Source organism: Phragmites australis, chromosome 2 (genome assembly GCF_958298935.1).
Source record: "Phragmites australis chromosome 2, lpPhrAust1.1, whole genome shotgun sequence".
In the NCBI taxonomy this organism is placed as follows: Eukaryota; Viridiplantae; Streptophyta; class Magnoliopsida; order Poales; family Poaceae; genus Phragmites; species Phragmites australis.
This window is the reverse complement of record NC_084922.1, coordinates 30,362,011-30,388,176: the sequence shown is the minus strand read 5'-3', so window position 1 is coordinate 30,388,176 and position 26,166 is coordinate 30,362,011. Positions and strand designations below refer to the sequence as shown.

The following is a 26,166-nucleotide window of genomic DNA, read 5'->3' as shown; positions in this document are numbered from 1 at the left end:
TCCCGTATGAAGAGATGGTGCCCACGCTCGAGGACGTCTCCCTGTTGATGGGCATGCCTTGCGTGGGTGCCACTGTTGTGGAAAGGGATGTGGGTGTGGTGTAGCGCGATGAGTTTCTGGGAAGCTTCTTCATCGTTCAATGGAGGGACTGCCTAGCCCCATTTAGAGCTTTTCCAGGGTCCGAGAAGCACAGCCTGACGAAGGCCTTTCTCGTTCAGTTTGTGGTATGTCCGTCTTGTACTGTTTTGTTGTCTCCTTTACGTTACTAATCGATGAACATATTTATAATTGTTTCTTATTTGACAGGCGGACAACATCCACCCACTTGCAGACGATGATGATGTCTCCCACCACTTGGAAGTGTAACTCATGTGATTGTTCAGATGGATCATTTTCGCCAAGACCCACGACAACACGGTCTTGAGGAAGTCCATCGAGTTCTCCTACACCTACGAAAGGATATTCTTCATGTGCTGTAACTACGGTTACGATCCACCCCAAGGAAGCACCAATATTGGCTCCCACTCTTATGTAATAATTTCTGGCCAAACTACTCTAAAAACAACTAAGATTTACCACTTAATATTTTGATCTTCATTGCAGTTGTCGTCACCACTACGTGACTTCTTAAAGTGGCTGGATACACAACAGTCGGAAGCGGATGTGTTCCTCCTTCATACTGAGCACCGCGCCGCTTGGAGATGCTTCCATGTGATGGAAGCCGACAAGAGGAGGGAGGTTACGCGTAAGCACATTCAGGAGGAGCAGCAAAAGATGAGGGAGGAGCATAATCATATGACGGCGGAGGCCTCTGAGCGGAGAGAGAGGAAGTGTGAGAGGACATGTCGGGCGTGTGAGGTAGGACCGGAAGCGACGAGGAAGGGAAAGTACTCACGTTGCATTAAGTAGATCAGATGTTGTAATCATTTTATTTACATTCCCTAAGACATGTTAGGTTTAGACGTAGTACTTATTTAATTTATAATGATTGTGTACCATACATGCCAATGTTTGTGTACGTCACAGTTCTAATTAAAATCATCATATTCAATTTTTCATTACCATCAAATCCGGGTATCCAAATTATCGTACAAACATCTAACGGCACTGGACGATTCGACAAAAAAAAAAATACAGCGCATAGACTCCTATTCTACTGCAAATAAAATTAATTCGATCAAAGCAAGGTTCGTTGTCGCCCGTTCAGGTCTCACCTGATGAGCGAACGACATGTGGCACATAACCGGTTTTTAATTATCTGACAGATAGTAACTTATTTGTGTAATTTTTTTAAAACAACCATGTAATTTTGAATATATATATATATATATATATATATATATATATATATATATATATATATATATATATATATATATATATATATATATATATATATATGCGATGAGTCTATTCTGCATCTAGTCGCATTATAGATTACCACTATGCACACCCCATTTACAACTCAAAAAATTGTCAGGTACAGTCTGCTAAGTAGACTAGTTACAATCACGCGTTCAGAAGTATATAATTGCAACACAAGAAGCTAACAATTTACGTTTTAGATTGTACTACGATTACAATTGTGTTTCTTAGGTTATACATCATACATTATTAGATAAGAAATTCATTAAGAGTTATGTTTATCTCTAATGCAATTGTAATTTTTTTTATTTACGTCTTTTTGTAACTTATTATCTCACAGATTGATAACAGAGCAGTAACTTAGAGTTAATTTGGGCCGGGATGGACTATTGCGCTTACGCAATTTGCCCACATCCCGAATACAGCAGGCACCTGTCTAAGCTTCGGACTTTGTGCGCGGCCGCCTCCAATGATCCATCGACTCCATCCGTAACGTTGGCCGCTCTACCTATGTGAGTAAATCATTCGCAGACACCTGAGTTGGAGGATTTGTAATCCTGCAGTGACGTACAATGCCGCCGGTACATTCCCCGTAGGCGGACCGACCAATAGGGCGAGTACGGTGGCCACCCTACCTTTTAGGCGGCGAGATCTTGACATCAACCTCTCTGCACCGTGTTTTTCACCCCCAACAGCGCTGATTCATAACGGAGCGGATGACTCCATACTATCTATATTTTAAGTTGGGTCCGCTGCGGAGTCCCCCCGAAACACACAAAAAAGTGAACCGGAACGCCCTGTGCTATGTACGCACCTCCGATGGGCCCGGGTCACGATCCACATTGGCTTGTGCGGCCAGCTCCTGCCACGTTACTCCCCAACACTCTGCTATGGTAAACGCGTGAAGCGGCGCACGTAGGGGTGGAAATGGATGGCAGGAAATCCGAATTATCCGATTCCGTATCTGTTAAAATACGAATATGGATATCCGTATCCGTATTTATTTCTGAAATGGATACTAAAATGGATATATCCGAATTCGTTTTTGAGATTCGGATTCAAATGTGGATATCCGAATTCGAGATATATCCGATTCGTATCCGTATCCGCCAACCAGGGAACCAAATTTTGCTAAAGTTTTAGAAATTTCAGATATGAATGAAATTCCAACCCAATCAAATTGGAACAAATTTCAGTCAAATTTCATCAAATTTCAGTTAAATTTGATCAAAAATTTAAATTTCCAACATGAATTTTGAACAAAATTTCTAAAATTCTGGCCCAATCAAATTAGAACAAAATTTAGTCGAATTTTATCAAATTTCAATCAATTTTTTTCAAAAATTTAAATTTTCGATCTGAATTTTGAAGATCGAGTAGATATCCGAATGCAGATTCGTATTGAAACTATCCGATTCGCATTCGTATTCGAGGATATCCGGATCTGTATTCACATTCAAATTAAAATATAATAAATTATATTATCCAAATTCTATTTTATAAGTATTCGATCCGTTTCCCTTAGGCTTACGAAGTCCCAACTCCCGAGTAGCCGCCGGACGGAGGACTCTGCCGAGCGGAGGCGTGACGTGCCTCTGGGCTGCGAGGGGCCCGGGGGCGCGCGGCATCGCGGCCGCCAGTACCCGGGAAACGAACACGCGTGGGCCCGGGAATCGAGAGAGCCAGCAGGGTCGTCGCTTCGCGGTTGCCGGTTGGCAACACGCGTCCAGTAAGCAGTGCACGCAAAAGCAAGCGCGCGCCTATGACCATTCCATCCACGGTTGTTTGGAGTAGGCAGGGGCTGCTCATCTAACTCCATCCGCGACAACTGAAGCACCCATACTAGTGATTGCTACACCCGGTCGAAATAATCGCAGGATACACTATTCTCCCCACTTCTCAGTGGCGACCCAAATGGAGCGGCCAATGTCGAACTGGGCACGTCCAATCTCTTTATGCTCCAAGTATTACAATATTGATTGGGAATTTCAAGGAGGAGTAGCCGTTCCTTTCCGGCAGCATACCCCACAGAATTCGCATCTACATTCCGACGGAATGGGTTCATGGGTGTGGTTGGTTCACCAGTCCATCAGCTAAAACTGCTGCCGATGACGAGGTCATGGGTCTCACTACGATTCTAAAGGATCGCTTTTCAAACCTTGTCTACGGATGCAGTGATATGTGCAACCAAGTTGCGCATGTTTATGGCTGTTACGTGGGACTAATTTTGAGTATCTGCCATGATACTAGGATTTTTTTAACCCATGCATGCAAGCACTCCACCGTTGCACCGTTCCTGCCATGCTTGCATGCGCCGTCCAATCGGCCGCTGGCCGGAAAATTTTGCAGGCGCACATGTAGACACGCGCAGCGCGTCCCCACGGCAGTTAGAGCGGTCAAAGTCAGACCCATAATTTAAACATTGCAGCAAAATTTACTGTAACATGTAGTATAAGTATCGTAGCGATACTGTAGCACAATCTGATCCGGATGTACGTTCCCACCACTCCTGCTGCATAGTAGAAGAGCTGTGCTTAACAACTCGCAACTACCACCCGAAAAAATTGAATACAGTACTACTTGCCACAAAAACCTCCTCGATCTTACGCAAGCACCATTCCCTTCCCTGTCGATCGATGCACCCTGCAGGAACCTGCAGCAGGCTCCTGCCACTCTTATATAAGATCACCACCCAGACTTTGAGACTCCCACCGTAGCGCAGCATCGTGCTAGAATAATCCAAGAGGTTTTCCTACACACAAAACTGGTGCCCCGGTAGTGTTATTTGGCTGTGCACGCCAGGTAACCATTTGCACAAAGATGGTGAATCTGGTGGAGGCGCAGAAGCCGCTGCTGCACTACCTGGTTCGGAGAGCCGGGCTACGGCAGCACACCGTCGACGTCGACGGCGCCGGCACGGTGATCAGCTTCTGGATGCCCAAGGACAAAGTGCCCAAGGACAAGGCCACCGTGCGGGAGATCACGCCCGAGGCAGCAGAGGCCAGGAACAGCAAGCTGTCGTCGTCGTCCGAGGCGGCGGCGGACAAGACGAATTCGCAGCAGCACAAGGCGAAGAAAGTCGAGACGAAGGACAGGCCCGCCGTCGTGCTCGTGCACGGCTTCGCCGCCGAAGGCATCGTCACGTGGCAGTTCCAGGTTCGCTCGCTCGTGGCTCGATCGTTGCAACACCGATCAGCGCGTACATGCATGTTGTTGCTCTGTTCATCCGCCAGTATGTTTCGTCGATTCTTGTCGCGTGACGTACGAACGTGAGCGTACATATACTGCAGGTCGGCGTTCTGGCGAAGGACTACGACGTGTACGTGCCGGACCTGCTGTACTTCGGGGGCTCGACGTCGCCGGCGACGGACCGGTCGCCGGGGTTCCAGGCGGAGTGCCTGGCGACCGCGCTCCGGAGGCTGGGCGTGGAGCGGTGCACGGTGGTGGGGTTCAGCTACGGCGGGATGGTGTCGTTCAAGATGGCAGAGTCGCACCCGGGCCTGGTGCAGTCGCTCGTGGTGTCGGGCTCCGTGGTGGCCATGACCGACTCCATCAGCGAGAGCGCGCTGGAGAGGATCGGCGTGAAGTCGTCGACCGAGCTGCTGCTGCCGGAGTCCGTCAAGGGGCTCAAGGCGCTGCTCTCCATAGCCACCTACAGGAAGCTCTGGTTCCCCGACCGCATTCACAGGGACTATCTCAAGGTACGCCGCTCGACTCGAGTAGTTTTTTTAGAGTAATCTCTTTGTGCTTACCGTGTACTACTACTCCTTAACACTAGAACATCATTATCGAGAGTACGAATGAGATCTGAGACGATCGAGTAGTAACGGGCGGTGTGGTGGCTTTGTGCACGCAGGTGATGTTCACCAACCGCAAGGAAAGAGCCGAGCTGCTGGAAGGTTTGGTGGTCAGCAACAAAGACGCCACCGTGCCCGTCTTGCCGCAGGTTTGTTTGGCCACCGTCCCCACTCACCCGTATCTCATCGCGCGCTGCCGATCGTAGCAGTACCCTAGTATTTCCACGGACAACACATCATGTTTGAGAAAACCACACCCATTTCGGTTGATTTGCATTGGTCGTACCCACTGAAACGTTCGGGCACCAATGCACCATATCATCGTCTCTTTTCAGTTGACCAGTCCGGCGAATGAGACGCCGATGATTTTCACCGGGCTTGTCAATTTTCCACGAAACTTGAATAAAAGCTGGCCCTACTCATGGCATGGGCTCCTATTTCTATCTTTAGCCTGGATAGTTAAAGAATCACTTTCCTATGTTCATCAGGTAAGCATTGCTTGCGTTCAACAGATCCATGCGCGCGTGACATGACTGATAGTATCTTTTTCTACTATCTTTTTCCCTTCGAGAAGTGAATGGTACTGATGAGCGGGTTAATGCGTCTGCCGTCCTGAGCTACTCAAGTGACTGGCAGAAGACCTGAAACTGGCTGCTGCACCGGATCCGGTTGCGCTAGCTTGCTAACCTGATGAAATGGCCAATCACAAAAATGGAAAAGAAGCCGCCCCTGTTTCCATATAGTGGTTGCTATATTTTTTCAATTAGGAATTAAGATTCACAGGGATAGTACCAAATGCCTATATAGTCGACCTTGTAGTAACGCCACCATTTGCTTGAAATAGATAAGGCAATGCCCCATATTTGAATTTATTTATTTTTTCAATACCTTCACTTCTCCCTGACAGTGACAAGCTTTTATTTCCACTTGTACTGCAGAAAATACTTCTGCTGTGGGGAGAGAATGATAACATCTTCAACATCGAGCTCGCCAAGACCATGAAAGAGTGAGTTAACCGCATATTTCACAAGAACGATCTGTTGCTCCATAAAACCGCGTGCACCTGAAGAATTAATGTGAACCGGGGATGACTAAAACCTCTCCGGATTCATGCAGGCAGCTTGGCGAGAAGACGGTGCTACAGAGCATAAGCAAGGCCGGCCATCTGGTGCACCTGGAGAGGCCCTGCGTCTACAACCGACGCCTCAAGGAGTTCCTGGCGTCCGTCACCGCTGAAGCCCCGGAGGAGTGACCGAGTGATACTGTGTGTGTGACAGGGAGATGGGATTGGATCAGAAGGGATTGGGGTTTGATTATCTGCCCACCTACGTGTATGGCGGCCTGGAGTGTTGAATAATACAAACGAAAACTCCATCTGAAAAAAAAAATCCAAAGACAACGAATTGTTGGCACCCAATATGTCTGTTGTCCGAAAACTCCATTGTCATAGTGTTAGTCCGATGAATGCGTCGTTGGTCGTATTTCATATCGTGAGCACGGTTTGCGTTACCGACCGGAGGTCGGTTACCGACCTCCGGCGGTAACCGAAAAACCGCGGTAACCGTGATTACCGGTCAAAAATTTAAAAAAAATTGGAGAAAATTTATTCGGCAAATTTTGAATTTTTGCGAAAAAATCGTGTTTTTGCCCTCTCGGTAACCGAGCGGTTTGGGTCAGTTACCGAGCGATTTTCTCGCATTTTTGATTTGGTCAGTTACCGAGCGGTTTGGGTCGGTAACCGCTCGATTTTCTCGATTTATCGAATTTCTGCGCAGTTCAACAAAAAACCTAAAAAAGGGTTCAATCTTGTAAAATCAATAACTAATTCATCTGAGCTTCAAATCAAGTGAAACAAATTTTGTTGGCTTCCTTGTAACATGATCTACATGATAAAAGTATTTATACTCATAAAAAAGTTCAAAATTTTCTGTGAGAAATTTTATTTGTTAAACCAAGGTAAATGCATAGTTTACTCTTTGCTAATCCAAAAATCATGAAACTAATTTTGTTAGTCTTCTTACATGATCCTATATCTTTTAAAAATATATGAACTCATGAATTAGTTATTGTAACATGCATGATTGTGTAAATGTGTTGCGACTAGATTAATTCATAACTGACCCATCACACCTCAAAATTTAGTGAAACCACTTTCATTAGCTTATTTATATTATGATTTACGTATAAAAAATAATAGTAGACATGAAAAAGTTAATTACAATGATGTTTCTTAACATATTCACTTTATGCTTGTGAACTTTGTAAAAATCATAGAGAATTTAATAAAACTCTAAATAAAGTGAAATCAATTTTAAAGATTCTCTTAAAATACGTTTTATACAAGAAAAATATGTGTTTGCATGTTACACTTTTCCTTAACGTGAGTTAATAATTGAGCCGCACGCTTCAATTTTTTTTCATTTTTTTCAAAATTTCTCCCTATAGAATATGATGCAAACGACATTATTTTTGAAATTTTTTTCTACAGAAGGTCTTATAATTGTGTATAGTTTTTTTTAAGATTTTTTTGAATTTTTTTTGAATTTTTTTATTTTTTCGAATTTTTTGAATTCAAATTTCGGTTACCGTTCGGTTTTTGAAACCGGATCGGACCGGGAAGGTCGGTAACCGCGATTTTTGGGCGGTTGCCGACGGTTTTTTGAACCCTGATCGTGAGTGGTATATTTACGTTTTGGTATGTTGCCACTTGGTTTTCAGCTAAGTTGGCGTAGAAATTGGTTGTGAAGTTGTACTCATCCTCTTCTTAATGAAACAATGCATTGCATTGCACATTCTCGAAAAAGACGATTTATGAACACGTACTTAAATGCTTCTAGACGGATTAAGGTTATTAGTAGAGTGGTTCATTAGAAGGTTCAGCGTTTGAGTATTATCCTTTGAATTTCACTTTAACTGTTGTGCAATAATCAACATACTCTACAGACAGATTTGTAGCTTGAGAGTCCTCTTAACAAGCAACGATTTGGACTCGTGTTACAATTGGGACATGAAGAGTGTTGGAACTCGTACGCTGATCGGACTATGATTTTTTTATATTTTTTAAATAAAAATTTACAAATATATGTGGCAATTTCAAAAAATTGCAGAACTAGATTTCTGTTGCCTGTTGAAAGGGCGATAGGTCGATATAGAGGAAGCACATCGACAGGTAGCCCTAATTAAAGAGCGTGCCACCCTCCCCACTAAGCACAATGCTCATTTGCTTGCTCATTTGAGTGGTTTGCCATCAAGCACAATGCTCATTTGACCTTTACTTGTTAAACAACCTTGCCGTTTTAAGGAATGGATTGACGTGGTTATGTCGCCGTTCAGTAGGGTTTGGATCAAAGAGGCCAAAACGAAAAAGGGAGTATGAGGTGAAGATGGTGGAAGCATGACAGATGTAGGTGGCACATCTTGCGTGGCAAGAAGAATGTCAACAGCGAGAACAGGAACTCAAACAGCAGGTTGAGGACCTTCAAAGGCAGGAGGAAGAATGTCGTCTTCTAGAAGGCATTTTAAAGAGGCACGGGGCTGAACTTCAGAGGCATGAGGAACTTCTTCACATGCGTCAAGCTCTACTACGTTGCCAAGAAGACGAGGAGCGTGAAGCGGCACATGAGAGAAGGGCAAAAATCCCCAGTCCACACAGTAGCACCTCTGTTTTATCACTTGTATTATAAAATTTACAACCATGTACCGCAAAATTTTCGTTCATCATAGACGTTTAACTTTGCGAATCAAATTGTCAGAGTCTGGATCATCTACATCAATTATAAAACCTAACCCAAATCAATTCTTATTTCATTTAAAAGAATCAATAGGAACACATCCACGTTGGAAGGGTGACAGGTTGCACGGCCTGTCCACGCTGGCAGACCACGTCCACCAGGCAATAAGAGCCTTGTCGAGAGTTAGTCTCTGATAATGATTCTGGGGTGTACCGATTGACTCGCGCGAACAACGCTTGCGATGTGCGTGTGTTTGTGGTGAACTCAAGAACACAGGGGTTATCTAGGTTCATGCCTCCTGAATGATAACAGTCCTACGTCTTATATATTTTGTTATCAATGTTTGTAAACTGGTTACATATGAGTTTTCTTGACTCTTCCTTCTTCGTCCCCTTACAAATTGGGTCCTCCTCTCTTTATATACTAGAGAGATGCAGAACTTACAAGTAAACCCCATTTAGCAGACCAATGTCTATTTAGATATTTTACTCTTGGATCATCATTATGGAGAACCGGATGAACCTAACTTGCTCTAAAAGCTTTGTGTGCTCGTCCCATCCGTGGAACGCTGCTGCACCTACCTCCTCCGGTAGCCTGGCCTGTCCTATCGCTGTGCGCAAGTTCATCTGCCAAGCTATCCCGTCCCTATGCTCCGTGAGTCTACCTGCAAAATCATCCACTTGTCTAGTCATTCTATAGATCATGTCCCTACTATCATGCGACGTAAGTTGGTTTGCAACACCCCACTCTGTAGAAATTAATGCTACGGGACGGGGCACTGTCCATCTGCGTCGGCCACGTTTTTGTCCACTGGAGGAGGTGCCTCGGGAAGGAAAATATTTGAGTAGATAAAAATAAATGCGATTATATATATTAGGTATGGGAGTCCCACGACCAACCTTATATCACAAGGAGACTGGCCACGCAAGCCTCGCGCTGGTAATGCGAACCAAGGGTTGGTCGCGCAATGGACCAGGGTTCTAGAAATATCCCCCGTCAGTCGCCATACCCCTCGTGAGGCCCGTTAGCTAGCATGCCAATACCTTGACAAGCCTAGTTTTGTAATTTTTCAAAATAGCAGCATATATTTGTAAACTTTTTATTTAAAAAGTATAAAATAAAAATCTCATCGGACTGTAATTGTTAGGCCAAAGGACTAGCCTGGTGAAACAGGTCAAGACATGGATGACACACGGGCTGCAGGCATGGAGGTGTGCCGTGGGCAGATGGGCTGATGTGGTGACGTGCTTCATCTATGGGTGAACTATATTATATATATATATATGCATATATTTGTAAATTTACATGACCGTTTTAATTTTTTGCAACAACAAGCTACCATCGCCAGTTCATCAGGCGAGATCAAGGTCTTGCCCCATGAACGGGCTACACCTTGTTGGCCCCTCTGGTCGAAATGAACAAATGGCGGTGACATGGGGTCTCGACATCGCTCGTAGTGATGCCCGACTGGCCCACCCAAATGGTATCGTCCACTGTTCGGTTGAGGCCTTTTGGGTATAAAAAGTAGTCGCGTCGACCTTGCCGACGTCAGCGCTTCATTTGTTTCCAACCAAGCCGAGAGAGAGAGAGAGAGAGAGCCCAATTGAGGGAGGAGAAGGGGAGGGGGGAGGAAGGCGAAATTGGAGGCACTAGTGCTAGGTTTTTTTTAATCTTTTTTTTACAAACCCAGTAGGATAGCCACTAGTTTTAGGTTTTGACGTAGGTTAGAGGTTTTATCTATGATCTTTTTACAAACCCAGTAGAATAGCCACTAGACATGGGTCAGAATGTAGATCTATATTTAGAATTAGGGTTATACATAGTTTAGCATTAGATCCTATTTGTACACATATTTTAGCAATTAGATGTAGTATTTAGACATATATTCGGAATTAGATACTCTCAGGGAAGATCAAGTTTGGAAAATATACCTACAGAATGTTGTGCAAAGAGGTTAGCCACCTAAGTTGCTTGTACAATGGAAGAATAAGAAGGCAGTTGAGAAAATGCATGATAGGGGTACGCGAAGGAGGGTGATGAGAAAGAGTATTATGAGGATGTTGATCTGGATGTTGTACATTCACCGAATTATCCTACTGAACCGATCGGTGAGGTAGATGAGGGGGAACAAATCTCTTCTCTAATTGAATAAATGGAGCGGGATGATCTTGAAGCTGACGAAGTTCCTGAGTATGACATGTCGGATGATGAGGATGATGCTCATATTCCTACGGATTGGAACAATATCAACTTTAATAACCTTATGGTGAATGAGGGGAATCAGGTGCCCTGAAAGTATATGCAGAATGATGTGACTGAGGGTGCTAGTCCATGCACCAGCACGATTCCACTGTATAAATAGAAGATCTTCAGGCCACATGTAGAACCAAACCACTAACCTCAACTTCCACAATTTTGACGAAAATGCCATACGATCATTTTCCCAAGAAATACATGCCGGATACTATGCCTGATGGGGTCAAAGTACCCATGTGCTGGTGTGGAGACCTTTGTAGGGTGATAAAATTCTCCGAGTTCTTCTACACCTATGGAAGGAGGTTCTTCATATGCCGCAACTACGAGTACGATCCACTCTAGGGATACACCAATGTTGGATCCCGCCGCCAGGTAATAACTTCTGGCCAAATTACTCCAAAAAACAGCTAAGATTTACCACTTAATATTTTTGTCTTCATTGCAGTCGCCGCCACAACTATGTGACTTCTTACAATTGCCGGATACTAAGAAGTCAGAAGTGGATGTGTTCCTCCTTTACACCGAGCATCGTATCGCTTGGAGACGCTTCCATGAGATAGAAGTTGACAAAAGGAGGGAGGCTACACGCAAGCACGTTCAAAAGGAGTAGCAGAAGATGGGGAGGAGCATAACTGCATGATGGTGGAGGCCCGTGAGGCGGAGAGGGAGAGGAAGCGCGGGAGGGCACGTCAAGCATGTGATGCAGGACTGGAAGCGGCGAGTAAGAAAAAGTACCCATATTGCACTCAGTAGACCAGATATTTTAATCACGTTATTACATCCCCTAAGGAATATTAGATTTACACGCGGTACTTGTTTAAGTTAGAATGATTGTGTACCGTATATGCCATCGTATATGTCGCAATTCCCATTAAAATCACCATGTTCAACTTTTCGTTTTTCTCAAATCTGGGTATCCAAAATATCGCACAAACATCTAATGACAATGGATGAATCGATAACAAAAAAAATTGCGGCGAACGGATGCCTATTTTGCCACAAATAAAATTAAATTCGGACATAACAAGTTATTGCCCGTTCATTGGGTGAGACATTGTTGTCGCCAGGTTCACTAGGCAAGATCAAGGTGTCGCCTAGTGAACAGGTGACATGTGCCACATCACCACCATTTTTTTTTATTTCTGATCAACAGTGCCGACAAGGTGTCATCCGTTCATAAGGCAAGATCTTGTTCTCGTTTGATGAATGAGCGACGATAGCCTATTGTTGCAAAATATTGAAACAGTCATGTAATTTTGCAAACATTATACACTCACATGGGAGAACTATTCTACACGCTAGATGTAGAATATTATTCTACACCGCAAGCCAACCAAGTACTCAGTGACCCAAACCAACCAGCCCCAGCACGACCGCGTCCTCTTCTTCTGTCCCGACTAAATCGAGACCATGCTAATTAATTAGCGAAATGCCTGACTGCCCCTGCCTGCACGCGCCCTGACCACACCCTGGCCGGTGCGTCTCCTCGCGGCCCCTGCAGCGAGCCCCGACCGCACGCCGACCCCCAGGCCCCAGCACGCCTCCTCTCGCCACCCCCTCGCACCGCCCCAATAAAAATCGTTATAAGTACCGCATAAATTACCACAACATGAATAAGACGGGCATAATCCTCAAGGAAGGGTTTGGGGTCTGGCTCTATAAGTCCGCTGAGTAAGGTGGCATGTATGCGCGGATGGTACCACAAAAGGTACTCCTAGTACGTGGCGTCATCATATTGTATAGCAAGAACGATAATGTCTATCGCGGCTGACTCCATCCACCTCTGTAGGTGCTCGACATTTACGGATGCCCAGTCCTGCATGCCTCCACCCCCCTATGCGCTCTTACTGTACATGAACAAAACAGTTATAATTTATTAACATTGATCACCAAAGGTACTAATGCTACCTACAATAACACACTTACTCGTGTGCCCGACTGACGTCTCGTGGGGGAGGTAGTGGCACCACCTATTAGTACCTGAACTGCCTCTGTACACGCTCAAGAGAATATGCTTCCACGTTGTTCATGCACAACAAGAAGCATTTGGTCATCTATAAGTCTGAGTCACACTAACAATATGATGCGATGAGCCCTCCAATCTCAATTTCAATCACTTGTGCTATACGCCATGCATCCCACTCCACGAGATTTGAGCTAAGAATGTCCAAATCACTGATCATCCAAGAGTAGCTATCATAGTCTTGCTACTGACTCCATCTCAGCCTAGCATGCATCCACCGATACTCTATCGTAGGCCTCATATCATCTACAATACCATTAGAGATGGAGACTGGATAGTAGCTCTTGAGCACCCAAGGCTGACAAACCGGGAGGTACTCCTAGCACCATAACTGTAAGAGGTGTAGGCAGCCTGTAATTGATCCCCTCTTCTTTGATCACTAGGTTGTATCACATAATCCTTTGTACGTGGTAGCTAGCACAATAGATCCTCAACTGTAAGATGTCAGCTCATAAGGATGTGATGTGAGCTGACTCGCTAACCATACAATATGGGGGGACGACATAATCGCCCGCCATGTTTTAGAACATGTTGCCTTCTAGCAGGACGTACAAATACATATCATAGTGTTGTAAAATTGTATCCTTGTCCGCATCTAGTGGGCACGGACCAAACTGTGGTAGCACATGAATCCAGGACATAGAGAGGCTAACATTCTTCTTGTCATATTGCACACCCAACCTACAATATGTAGATGATCAATGAGGCTTGAATAGCACTACAATATTTGAAATGCATTGCCTAACAAATAATTACCTACCGTCAACGTAACCCTTCCATTGCTCCTTTGCTGGTCGTGAAACTACTAATGGGGCACCCCTGATTGGCAGCCCGGTTAGCATGTCAATGTCCCTCAATGTTACGACCACCTTGCCAAAAGAAAAGTGAAACGTGTGTGTCTCAGGACGCCACCAGTCGATGAGATCTATGAGCAGTGGCTCCTCAATTGGCGGAAGAGGTGTCCTGCCACCACCCACCATGGGAGCTCCGACCATTATAAGAGCAAAAAGTAGTAGTCCTGTTCGTGCGAGTGGCTCGTGGAATCGAGGGTCTAACTCCTTAATCGTTTGGACACTCTGGACGAAAGCAACCGCAACAAGTATACAATACATGTATTGAGTTAGTAGCAAATTATCGTAGCAATTAAGAATACATCCGCGGGTCGATCGACCACGAAGTTCAATTTGGAGCCTCCGCATCAACAAACTCGATCGCCTACTCGAACGCGGATTGGGTCAGCTGCCCAGACATACTGTGCTCGACCTTAAGATACTGTGTTTTTCTTGGATACTCCTTGATCTCATGATTCTCTAAGAGACAAACTATGGTCTCTCGATCGAGCATGGAAGCCAAGTACCGGGGAGTCACCAACGTCATTGCAGAGTGCTGCTGGTTGCGGAACCTTCTTCACAAGGTTCACATCGGCATCAACAAAGCAAAAGTTATCTACTGCGACAACATATCTGACGTGCATCCGGCCAGCTGATGCACAACCTGAGGGGGGGGGGTGTAGGAGAAAAGGACTCGGTCCATATGATCGGAAGCAAATTATATGAGACCGGGTCTCACAGAAAGACCCTCATCTCTGTGTGACACATGTCATCTATTTCTCTCACATATATTCAATCAGACCGTTGGATCCAAAATAAACGGTATGGATCAGGGTCTCACGGAGACCTTTCTGTAGAGGATCTTATATAATTTTCTTTCCATATGATCGGTAGCGTTCTGTTAGCCTAGATCCAGTTCTCCTTCTCACTCGCTCACGTTCTCCTGCATGCGCTCACGATCTGTTATACACGATCTAGCTCATGCCCTGTATAAATATACACGAATACAATGAATAGAGCTCTGCATTGCCTATCTCTCTTCCACAATTGACACGGTCATGAAGTCGTCGGTTGCCGCCCTGAAGAGCCTGCGGTGGGTGTCGATCGGTCACTTGGAGAGCCGGGCTTCGAGTGTGGCTGCTGATGACGAGCCGGGCCGGACGGGCTACAGGGGCTGCGCGCCGAGCGAGACGTACCTGATCCAGTACACGTCGGGCGCTGTGGCCCACAACGTGGGCGCGGCGAGGAAGGCCTACGACCTCCACCCGGCCAGCGTCATCGCGTCGTGGCTGCCGCAGTGCCACTACTGGGGCCTCATGTTCCTCCTCCTCACCGTCGTTGCCGGCGCGACGTGCGTGCTAGCCTCGCCCGCGGCCCTTCGTCCGGCGCCCGCGCCTCTGGCTCGAGCTCGTTGCAGAGTTCAAGGCCGCGTGCACGCCGGTCCCGTCGTTCGCGCTGCCGCTGGTGCTCAAGCGAGGCCGCTAGGAGCATGGGACGCGGCCGCTCGAACTCGGGTGCTTAAATGAACCGATCGACAAGTCATCAGTTGACGAGTTTTTGGAAGAGTTTGACCGTGACGTCCTGGACGCGGCGTCCATCTCGCCGTCGTACGGGTTGTCCGAGAACTGCACGTTCGTGTCCACCGCATGGCGCAGAGCGGAAGCGAAACTTTGATGTAGCCGTTTGAGCCTGCCGTCGTACAAGAAACTTCTGCCGTCGGCAAGGCTACCATCGCTGGCGTCTGCAGCCGAGGCCGGAGATTGAGATCGTCATTGTTGATGGGGAGACCGGCGAGCCTGTGGAGGATGGCGTCGAGGGGGAGATATGGGTGTCCTCACCGAGCAACACATCGGGCTACCTCGGGCACCTGTCGGCGAGCCGCGAGGTGTTCTGCGCGAGGCCGCGGGGGAGAACCGGCCCATGCTTCGTGCGCACGAGCGACTGTGGCGTGGTGCGCGGAACGGAGCGGCATCTCTATGTGCTCGGCCGGAGCGGGGATGCCATTACCACCGACGGGAAACGTCGCGTGCACGCGCACTACATCGAGACGGTGCCTTTCGGCAGCTCACCGGATTATCTGAGAGGTGGCTGCATCGCTTCCTTTGCCACGTCGGCGTCATCCGTGGTGGTCGTGGCGGAGTTGCAGAAGGGAAGGGGCAATGCGCACCTGAGTAGCATCAGCCGCGGTATAAGACGAGCCGTGTGGGCAGAAGAAGGTGTACGGGTCCGGTCTGTCGTGCTGGTCGGGAGCGGCGGCTTGCCGAAGACTACTTCAGGGAAGCTGCGACGAGGGTCAGCGAGGGAGAAGCTGCTTGCCGGCAAAAGCTCCCCAAGGTTTTCGTGGCGCACTACTGCGGAGACGCTGAGGGCTCAGCGTGGGTACGGGACGGCGAGGAGATGGAGAAGTGTGGGACGAGTTGGGTAGTGGGAGAGGCCGGAGGGGAGCTTGCTGGCATGGTCGTCATGGTCAGCGGGAGTGCTGGTCACCAGCTTCGTATGCAATCATACCTCTTAATTCGGTTGCAATCATCTCTCTAAATTTGCTTGTATAAATTGAGTGCAGTTGAGTGTGAATTGCGCGGCCCTTTTTGGCTTTAGCTTTTGTATTGTAGTAGAGCAATCGTTATATAATAAAGATGATAAAAATCATGCAAGCACAATATGTTATATAATAAACAGACGTATATTTCAAATCTTTTTTTATTCAAAAGAGCTAGCTACACCTTCATATTTCAGCGGAGAGCGGACTACTAGTGTCAAAAATAGAACAATCCTTTTTCTTTTGGAAAAAGCTACATGTATGTCGCTGGGAGAAAATAGAATGAACATGGGAGCTTGACCTCCTACACGTGCTCAAAAACAAAGAAAAAGTTTATCTGTTACCATGGCTCTCCTTAAATGCCGTTTTCTATCATATGGTCCTCTCATGGCAATTTCTTGCCTCCGCTCGCAAACACATGGATAGCCGCTCCGCATTGTGCTCTAGGCCAGCCCCAGTTGATCCGGGCAATGTTCTTGTCCACACAACCATTCCAGCCACTCATCTTGCCCAAGGAAAGCCAAACATAGGAGGGGAGTTCCGTCCTATATAAATGCATGCCCTCATTCATGTTCATGTCGGAGTTGAAACCTCCTGTCAGTAGAGTGCGGAGGCAATTTAGTGACAAGCTCAGCAATGGCGAAGTTTTCTAGTAGTTACATGGTGCTCCTAGTGTTGCTCATCGCAGCATGGAGGACGACGCTGGTGTCGTCCCATGCCCAGCCAACCCAGCCTGAGCCGGAGCTGGATTACGGACGCCGGTACAATGAAATATTCTCCACAATCTCCATTGACAAGCATGTAAATTGTATCTGGCCCATTACAACACTATAGGCGATTGCGTTGTTTCCAAATAGTTTACTATGGATGTCAATCTTATAATTGTTTAGCGATCATGTTTATCATATCTTGTTTGGTGCCCATTTATGTTTCAGATACGAACTAATCTTTTTTTCCTTTTTGGGCTTAGGGTTGGCAAAGACACGAGCAAGGAGGTTGGGAAGAGGTCAGAGCACCATGCCACCCAGCAGGCAGCCGCTGATGCCGCGCTTCTGCTCAGGGTCAAAGAAGAAATCGCCAAGCGCACGGTGAAACACATAGAGAACATCGTCTACAACATGAGAATCGCGATCCATCTGAAAGGGGAGCTGCTGTTCAAGTCGGCGGAGTTTATGAGCCACATGGCCGGCGAGGTCTCGATGCACCTCTCCAAGGTCGCGCAGCGCCACACCAAGGTCGCCGTCGGTGACATCGCGGCGGCGCTCAAGCTTCAGCAAGAGATTCTGAACAGGATCGCAGAACGCGTGAAGGTTGCCTACCAAGACAGATGGTTGGCAAACAAGGCGAAGCAGGAAATATGTAAGGGCGTGGCGCAAGACCTTGTAAAAATTGCAGGAGAGATGGCTGTCAGCATGTCAAAGATGGCTGAGGTTGCAGCTGGTAATGCTTAATTACTAACGCCTTTGTCAAGTATCATCTCAAGGTCTATATATATACTCCATCCTAGTAATAATAATACGTTAATTGAGGAAGATAATTATATCATGCCTTAGTTATAACACAGCTCTTTTACAGTACAACTACAAATATGAAAGATGGAATTGAAACAGGCGTAGTTAATCAAACAGTTGTTTACAAATAGATTATAACAAATATTTAAAACTTTTTACCATACGAAACTTAACATGATGGCTTTGCTTATATTGTAGGAGTGGCCGGTGGGGTAACAGTTGGTGGTGGTGTACAAGGCAATATCCATTTTCGTGCTGGCATTGATGCTCGAGCTAGCGCTGGAGCTCAAGCTCATGCTGGTGCCGTTGCTGGAGCACAAGCTGGTGGTGGGGCCCGAGGTGAAGCTAAAGTAAGTAAGAGCGGTAGTGGTAGTTCAGGTGGCGATGTAGGGGGATATGCGGGTGGTAATACTGATGCCGACGCAAGTGCTTCTGGTATTTTGAAGGCAGGGGGCAACGGCAAAGCAATTGCTGACGGCAGCAATAGTGTAGGCAGTGATGCAGGAGGATATGCAGGTGGTAATGTTAATGCTGACACAAGTGCTTATAGTGGCGGAAAGGTAGGGGGTAGTGGCAAAGAAAATGCCGATGCAAGCATAACTAAATCAAGTAAGAGCGGCAATAGTGCAAGCGGCAAAACAGGAGGATATGCGGGTGGTAATACCGATGCCAATGCAAGTGCTTCTGGTGGCGGAAAGGTAGGGGTCAACAGCAAATCAAATGCTGACGTTGGTGCCGTTGTTGGCGGTAATGCAGGTGTTTCTGGAGGTGCTAAAGTAGGTGAGGGTATTGGAGGAAATGCAGGTGGTAAAGTTGATGGCAATGCTGGTGCTAACACTAATGTAGGTGCTTCCGGAGATGCTAGAGTAGGAGGTGGTGTGTCTGGAGGTGCTAAAATTGATGCAGGCGTCAAAGGAAATGTTGGTGGTAATGCCAATGCCGGCGTTGATGTCGGGGCTGGTGTGGGTGTCTCTGGAGGTGCCAAAATTGGTGCTGGTGTAGGAGGAAATGTTCGTGGGAGCGGTAATGCCAATGCTGATGTTGGTAGCTCTGGAGGTGCAAAAATCGGTGCTGGCACAGGAGGAAATGTTGGTGGGAATGGGAGTGCTAATGTTAGTGCTGGTGTATCTGGTGGTGCTAAAACTGGCGCTGGCATAGGAGGAAATGTTGGTGGAAGTGATAATACTAATGTTGGTGGAATTTCTAGTGCCAGTGCCAGTACTGGTGCGGACACATATGGAGATGCTAAAACCGGTGGTGGTATCAAAGGAAATGTTGGTGGTGGTGGCAACATTAATGCTGGTGCTAATGTAGGTATTGGTGCCTCAGGTGGTGCTAAAGTTGGTGGTGGAGTTGGAGGGAATATTGGTGGGAGTGAAAAAGCCAATACTGGTGCTGGTGTTGGTGCAAATGCAGGAGTTGGTGCCTCTGGAGGTGCTAGAGTTAGTGGTGGTATTGGAGGAAATGCTGGTGGAAGTGGCAATGTTGGTGTCGGTGCAAACGTTGGTGTCGGTGCTAATGTTGGTGCAGGTGTTTCTGGAGGAGCTAGAATTGGTGGTGGTGCTGGAGCAAATGTTGGTGGAAGTAGCAATGCCAATGCTGGTGCTGGTGCTAATATGGGTGTCGGTGCGGGCATTGGGGTCTCTAAAAGTGCCACAGTTGGTGGTGGCATCGGAGGCAATGTTGGTGGGAGTGGCAACGCTAATGCTGGTGCTGGCACTAATGCAGGTGTCGGTGCGGGCATTGGGGTCTCTAAAAGTGCCACAGTTGGTGGTGGCATCGGAGGCAATGTTGGTGGAAGTGGCATCGGAGGCAATGTTGGTGGAAGTGGCAACGCTAATGCTGGTGCTGGCACTAATGCAGGTGTCGGTGTCTCAGATGGTGCTAAAGTTGGTGGGGGTATTGGGGGAAATATAGATGGCAATGGTAATGGCAACACTAATGCTAATGCTAATACTGGTCTTAATGCTGATGTTGGAATCTCTAAAAGTGCCACAATTGGTGGTGGCATTGGAGGAAATGCTGGTGAGAGTGGAAACGCTAATGCTGGTGCTGGAGTCGGTGTCGGTGGTTCTGCAGGTGCCGGTGTCTCAGGAGGTGCTAAAGTTGGTGGAGGTGTTGGAGGCAATATAGGGGGCAGTGGTAATGCCAATGCTAATGTTGCTGGTGGTGGTGGTATTGGAGGAAATGTTGGTGGGAGTGGCAATGCCAATGCTGGTGCTAATGCAGGTGTTGGTGTTTCAGGAGGTGCGAGAGTTGGTGGGGGGATAGGAGGAAATGTAGGTGGCAGTGGTAATTCCAACACTAATGCTGGTTTTGGTGGTGATGTTGGTATATATAAAAGTGCGGCAATCGGTGGTGGTATTGGAGGAAATGTAGGTGGAGGTGGCAATGCTAATGCTGGAGCAGGTGCTAGAGGAAATCTAGATAGCAATGGTGGCGCCAATGTCGGTGGTGGTGCTAACATGGGTGTTGGTGTTTCTGGAGGTGCTAAAATTGGTGGTGGCTTTGGAGGAAATGTAGGTGGAAGCGGCAATACCTATAGCAGTCCATCTGGAGTAGGATTTGGTGGCGCCAATGTTGGTGCTAATAAAGGCATCGACGCTGGAATAGGGGGCAACACAAATGTCGGTGGTAATGCTGCCACAGGTGCTTCTAGTGGAGGCAACATTGGTGCGGAGACTGGAGCAAGCAAGTCAGCAAGCGGTGGCTCAGATTTCGGCTATGGTTCATCGAAGAAGGAGCTCTAAAGAAGGATGGCCATTATACAAGAATAATATGCTTACTGGTCTTGTAGGATTTGTTCCTACCATTTTATGATTGCATGTATTATTGCCATACATATATATGTCAGTAGTGTGGAGGCCTTCGTGGCAACATGGTGACTCCCCTTGACTCAAGGCATTATCAACAAACTTTAGCAAAGTATATTAGTATTGTTGTATCTAATTTTCCTTATAAACATTGGCATCTAATGCTCTGATGGTTTCATTATTTCACCATCTTGGTTTCCTTTATTGCTAAAGATCCGGAAACAATTTATTCCAAACCAAACCCAGCATGAATCCACGTACAAGCACTATGCACCGACCAAAATCATAGGCCTCAGCGATCTAAAAAAATCACAAAAATAGTAGCACAAGTACTCTCTTCATCCTAAATATAAGTCCATTAGGTCATTAACACAGTCTCAAATATACCACTTTGACTAACAATATCTATAAGAATGAATTATTTCAAATACAAAGAGTTATATATTATGATAATATTTTTTATAATGAATCTAGTAACATCAACCTTATGTTTTCGATCTTTATGTTTTTTTGCTATTTTTGATCAAAATAAAAATGTTTAAGTTAGGAAAAATCTAAATAGACTTATATTTAAGTATCGGAGCAAGTAGAAAGCACAGCTGGAGAAAAAAACAGCGGGAGCACAAGTAGTAGCCATGGGGGGAAACAAGCTCCACAATGGCTAAATTAGGTCTAATGTACTACAATACTTGGGTAAAAACCAAAAACATGTCATGCACGATTGATCAAGAATGTATGTGCCACCCAGGGTGGCGCTGAAGTTTTGTTGCCACCGAGATTTTATGGGAGATTGCGATGAGAGGGCGGTAGCTCACGATGGCACCGGTGAACCACGATGCCAGAAGCAATGCTGGTGCCGGTGGCCACTCTGCCATCTGAGACAACGACGGAGTGGGCACCGGTTCACTCAACTCGATCGCATCGTTTCACATCGCATCACTCAAATGGCAGCCGATAGGATCCTCTGGCTGACTGACGGCAAGGCTGCTCTAAGTTCTGGGCACTATCGGAGGACGACGATGCTGACGATGAGATGGCAGTGGAGTCTCCGACGTTGGTAGAGATGATCCATACGGCAGTCAAGGCCGGTTTCACAGTGACTGAGGTCATGGAGGCGGAGGTTCAACTTGAGAAGGCTGAGGTATGTGCATCTGGTGGTTCTTTTGCAGATTCTGGGCGTCACAAATCGTTGGCCGAAAGGATAGTCGACGCTTTGGTGCAAAATCGACCTACAGCGAAACCATGGCGTGGACCTCGATCTCCCACTGCCGCGGATCTCACCACCAAGAAGTCTTGGAGATGTTGTCGTTCGGGATAAGCGCACTACGTCGATGCGGCGTCGTTCGATTCCTCCTTCATTTAAGCTGGCTCTGCCGGCAACAAAGGAAACTGAGCGGTGCTCATCAGAGATGGTGAATTTTACCGACGGTCGTACATCGCCGGAGTCAAAGTTGATAAGATCAGAGGTGCAGGAGGTGATTCAGTCGAGGGAGACTGTGGTTGCCGGAGAATCCCCATCACCGTCAGAGTTCAGATCGGGGTGCTGTGCGATCCGAAAGCTACGGTTCGAAATTCAAACATCACGGGGTCTGCAGATCTGGCCTTTTCGGTGGATGAGCCAATGGCAGTTAGGATGGTTCCTGAGCAACCCCATCACATCAGTTTTGATACGAAATGGGCTGAGGCAAGCTTGGTTCAACCGTCCCATAGGCATGTTGAACTTATTCTAGCACGCTGGATGACCAATACAACATCGTAACACCACCATGGCTAACCCTAGCTCGTCTTCACCGCCAACGTCTGCGACTGCAACTCCATCCACATCAATCTTGTGACAGGCTACTCACCCCCCTGCATCTGAGTTCTGACGAACATGGCGACGCACTACTACAAAAACTATTTCTAAAGGAGGGTAGTAACTCGTTTTCATAGGCGTTTAGCGCATCCGCCTGTGATCAAAGGCCTGTAGAAATGAACGATTTCCACAGGCGTAAAAGAGACCGACTGTAGAAATCTATTACCACAGACGGTTCACTTAAGAAACCACCTGTGAAAATAGGTTTCCACAGGCGATTCCTTAAACGGACCGCCTGTGGAAAATTTATTTCTACAGACGGTTCTTTAAGTGAACCGTCTGTGATAATGGGTCATCGAATATTTTTTATTCCAAAAAAAGCAAAAAAAAAAGTTTGGACCGATCAGGCAACCCTCGCAGTTGCAAGTCACAAGTCACGCGTTTTTTTTTTTGCGCGAAATATGCGCGCTACATGGTTTTTAGCACTCAAACTCAAAACCTGTTAGCTCGCATGAACCCTCCTCACTATCCTACCACAGAACTACTACTGACTATATTAGCATATGTAATTCTTTTGATATCTTCTATCTGAAACTTCAAATGATTATTTGGGTATCTAAATGATTTCAAATGAAAAAAATTTCAACTACAAAGTTGTAGATCTCGTCGAGGGCTACAATTTTCATATAAAGCGTGTACTCATCCGACTTCATATGAAGAAGTTATAAATTTTTTTAAGATAAACTATCATCTATTGTCATAGACGGTTCATCTAATTAACCGCATGTAAAAATGAACATTAATTATTACAGGCGGTTCACATAAGGAACCGCCTGTAGAAATGAGTGACAGTTTATCTTAAAAAAATTATAATTTTTTTTATATAAAGTCAGATGAGAACAAAATTTATATGAAATTATAGTCCTAGATGAGATCTACAACTTTGTAGTTGAAATTTTTTTCATTTGAAGTTATTTAGATGTCCAAATAACGTTTGAAATATAAAACAATTATTTAGACCTCTAAATGACTTCAAATAAAAAAAATATCAGCTATAATATTGTAGATCTCATCAACAGCTACAATTTTCATATAGAGTTTTTCCTCATCTGACTTAAGATAAAAAAATTATAAATTTTTAATGAATAGTTATTTCTAAAAGTATTTTCACATATCATTTTTTACATAAATCGTCTATAATAATAAATAATTATCATAAATAATTCATTTAAAAAACCGTATGTAGAAGATTCGAAGACTAGCACGGTGGTGGCCATATGGCTGGCCGTGGTGGTCGGGGAGGTCACGGCAATGAAGGCGGTAAGTTTTGTTTCCGTTGCTTTCATAAGTGGCATGCCACGGTGGACTGTACAGTGCAGGTTGAGGGTGTGCTCCCGGTGGATGACATGGCGGGTGGGCTGGCAGGTGCTGATGGGCTAAGGCCCAGTGGTCTCCAGGCTGATATGGTGCTGCCCAATTATCTGGGCCTTGCTTCCGATGGCAGCCTTCCTCAGGCCAGTGTGCAACTGGGGGCTTCTGTCGGGCCAGCCCAGGTGATGGACGTCAAGGGCACGCTGAGCTTTTTTATTTTTATATTTCGAAAATAAAAAATTGCAAAACTAGGTATTCATCTGAAAAATTACAAATATAAATTACCATCGTCCGCTGTCGTCCTTCCAATAGGTGAAATTTTTAAAAAACAATGCATTCTATTGCTCTCAAAATTCAAAATATTATCAATATAGTCATGAAAAATTCTGAAAAAATATATCGTAGAGGATTCTATAATCTATCTCTCAAAAAAAATTCAACTCCAACAATTACTTTATAATAAGAATAAAACAAATTTCATTAATTTGTCTTTTTGTTTCTCATTGTATAAATTATATTTTTGTCCGAATTTTTTTAGAACTAGATCATATTATCCTCTATGCTATATATTTCTTTTAAAAAATTATGATTATTTTAACAGTATTTTAAATTTTAAGAGTAATAAGATGTAATGTTTTTTAAAATTTTATAGAGTAATACATTATTTTTAAAAAAAATATCACCGGTTAAAAAGACAGCATCGGCCCTTAGCACCAAACGGCAGAGCAAGAGGAGGGGAGACACAACTGACGAGGATACCATGACAAGGGCTGAGAGGATGGCTGTATGGCGCAATCTTGAAACTCCACAACATGGTACGAAAATATCAAAATCCATTCTTTCCTTTTTTTTCTGACAAGCAAATATCATCCAAGATTCATAACTTAGGTGTTTCAGTGGGAAAGGATTTAAATGATATTCATATAGCTGTAAACCATATTAAGAATATTGAACTGGATCGTTTTATTGTTAGACCAAAAAGGAAGAAAAATAATAGTGAAATGGTAAAAAAAATTGCTTTGGATGATGACGGGATTGAGAATGATGACGGACTGGATCGCCTTGACCTGAGTCACTTTTGTGGTGACATTACGGAGAAGGTTATGGATGAGGACAACAGTCTCCTTAGTTGGGACTTTAAAGCTGTAGCTGTTCCGAGAAAAAAAAAAGTCTAGTTCTCAGAAAATTAAAATGTAGCAAAAAGAGTACCGGTAAAAAAAATACAATGTTCTATGAAAGCTGTCTTTTGAAATAGCAATGGTACAGAGAATATGAACTTTTTAAGATATGTATATGATTTTAGTGATTAATGGTAATATAATTAATGAGACTAACATGTTTATCAAGTATATGTTTTAGTATATCTCACGGATGCAATACATAAAGAAGTCATCGTAGCCAGGACAAAAATTGATTGAATTGGAGAAATCATAGAAAAAATAACTTCCTCGGATGGTCCGGTGTTCAATATAGTACACACCGGAGTATTTTGTATCCCAAGTAGTTCTGCAGTTTAACACATCGGATAGTCCGGTGTTAGAGTGGTATGAATACTGGAGTATTTTACAGGAGAAGTGCAGTTCTCTAAAGAAAAATGATAAACTCATCGGATGGTCCAGTGCTCAGCAAGATATGTATATCGGAGTATTTTTTTTAGGAGCGTTTGAACACCGAATGGTCTGATGATGAAGAGAAGTAAACAACGGAGACTTCACAAGAGTATTTTTAGAGATGTTATAAATTGTAGTCTTATGACACACCAGATCGTCTGGTGTCCTAAAGATCTGCACACCAGATAGTCTAGTGGAGTTCAAGGTTACACTGGAATATCCGTTGTTCACAATAGTTTTGAGTAGGGTTACAACGGCTAGTTTTCTACTGTTGTATATACCAGATGGTCCATTGTTTGCACTGGTGTTAACATCGGATCATCAGGTGTTCACTATCTTTTGTGGCCGTTGGAGCAATGACTAGTGAGCGGGTTCGAGACTATAAATATCTCCCACTCGGCCATTTCAGAGTGTTGGAGTCCATGAAAGGCCATAGATACTAGAGAAGACATCTAAGCCATCAAAGTGTTTAAAGTGATCATCCAAGGCAATTAAGCACATGATTAGGAAGTGATTGGTACTAAT

The 26,166-nt window shown here is 45.3% G+C and overlaps 1 protein-coding gene and 1 pseudogene across 1 annotated transcript; both read left to right on the top strand.

Moving 5' to 3' along the window:
- Positions 1-4,058: 4,058 nt before the first annotated feature.
- On the top strand, positions 4,059-6,651 carry LOC133908331 (uncharacterized). Its single transcript, XM_062350318.1, has 5 exons — positions 4,059-4,521; positions 4,656-5,066; positions 5,222-5,311; positions 6,101-6,168; positions 6,279-6,651. The coding sequence occupies exons 1-5, from the start codon at positions 4,186-4,188 to the stop codon at positions 6,412-6,414; spliced, it is 1,041 nt and encodes a 346-aa protein (XP_062206302.1). The 5' UTR covers positions 4,059-4,185; the 3' UTR covers positions 6,415-6,651.
- An 8,409-nt stretch (positions 6,652-15,060) lies between these two features.
- LOC133905207 (uncharacterized) lies at positions 15,061-16,540 on the top strand (annotated as a pseudogene).
- The last annotated feature ends 9,626 nt before the right edge of the window (positions 16,541-26,166 follow it).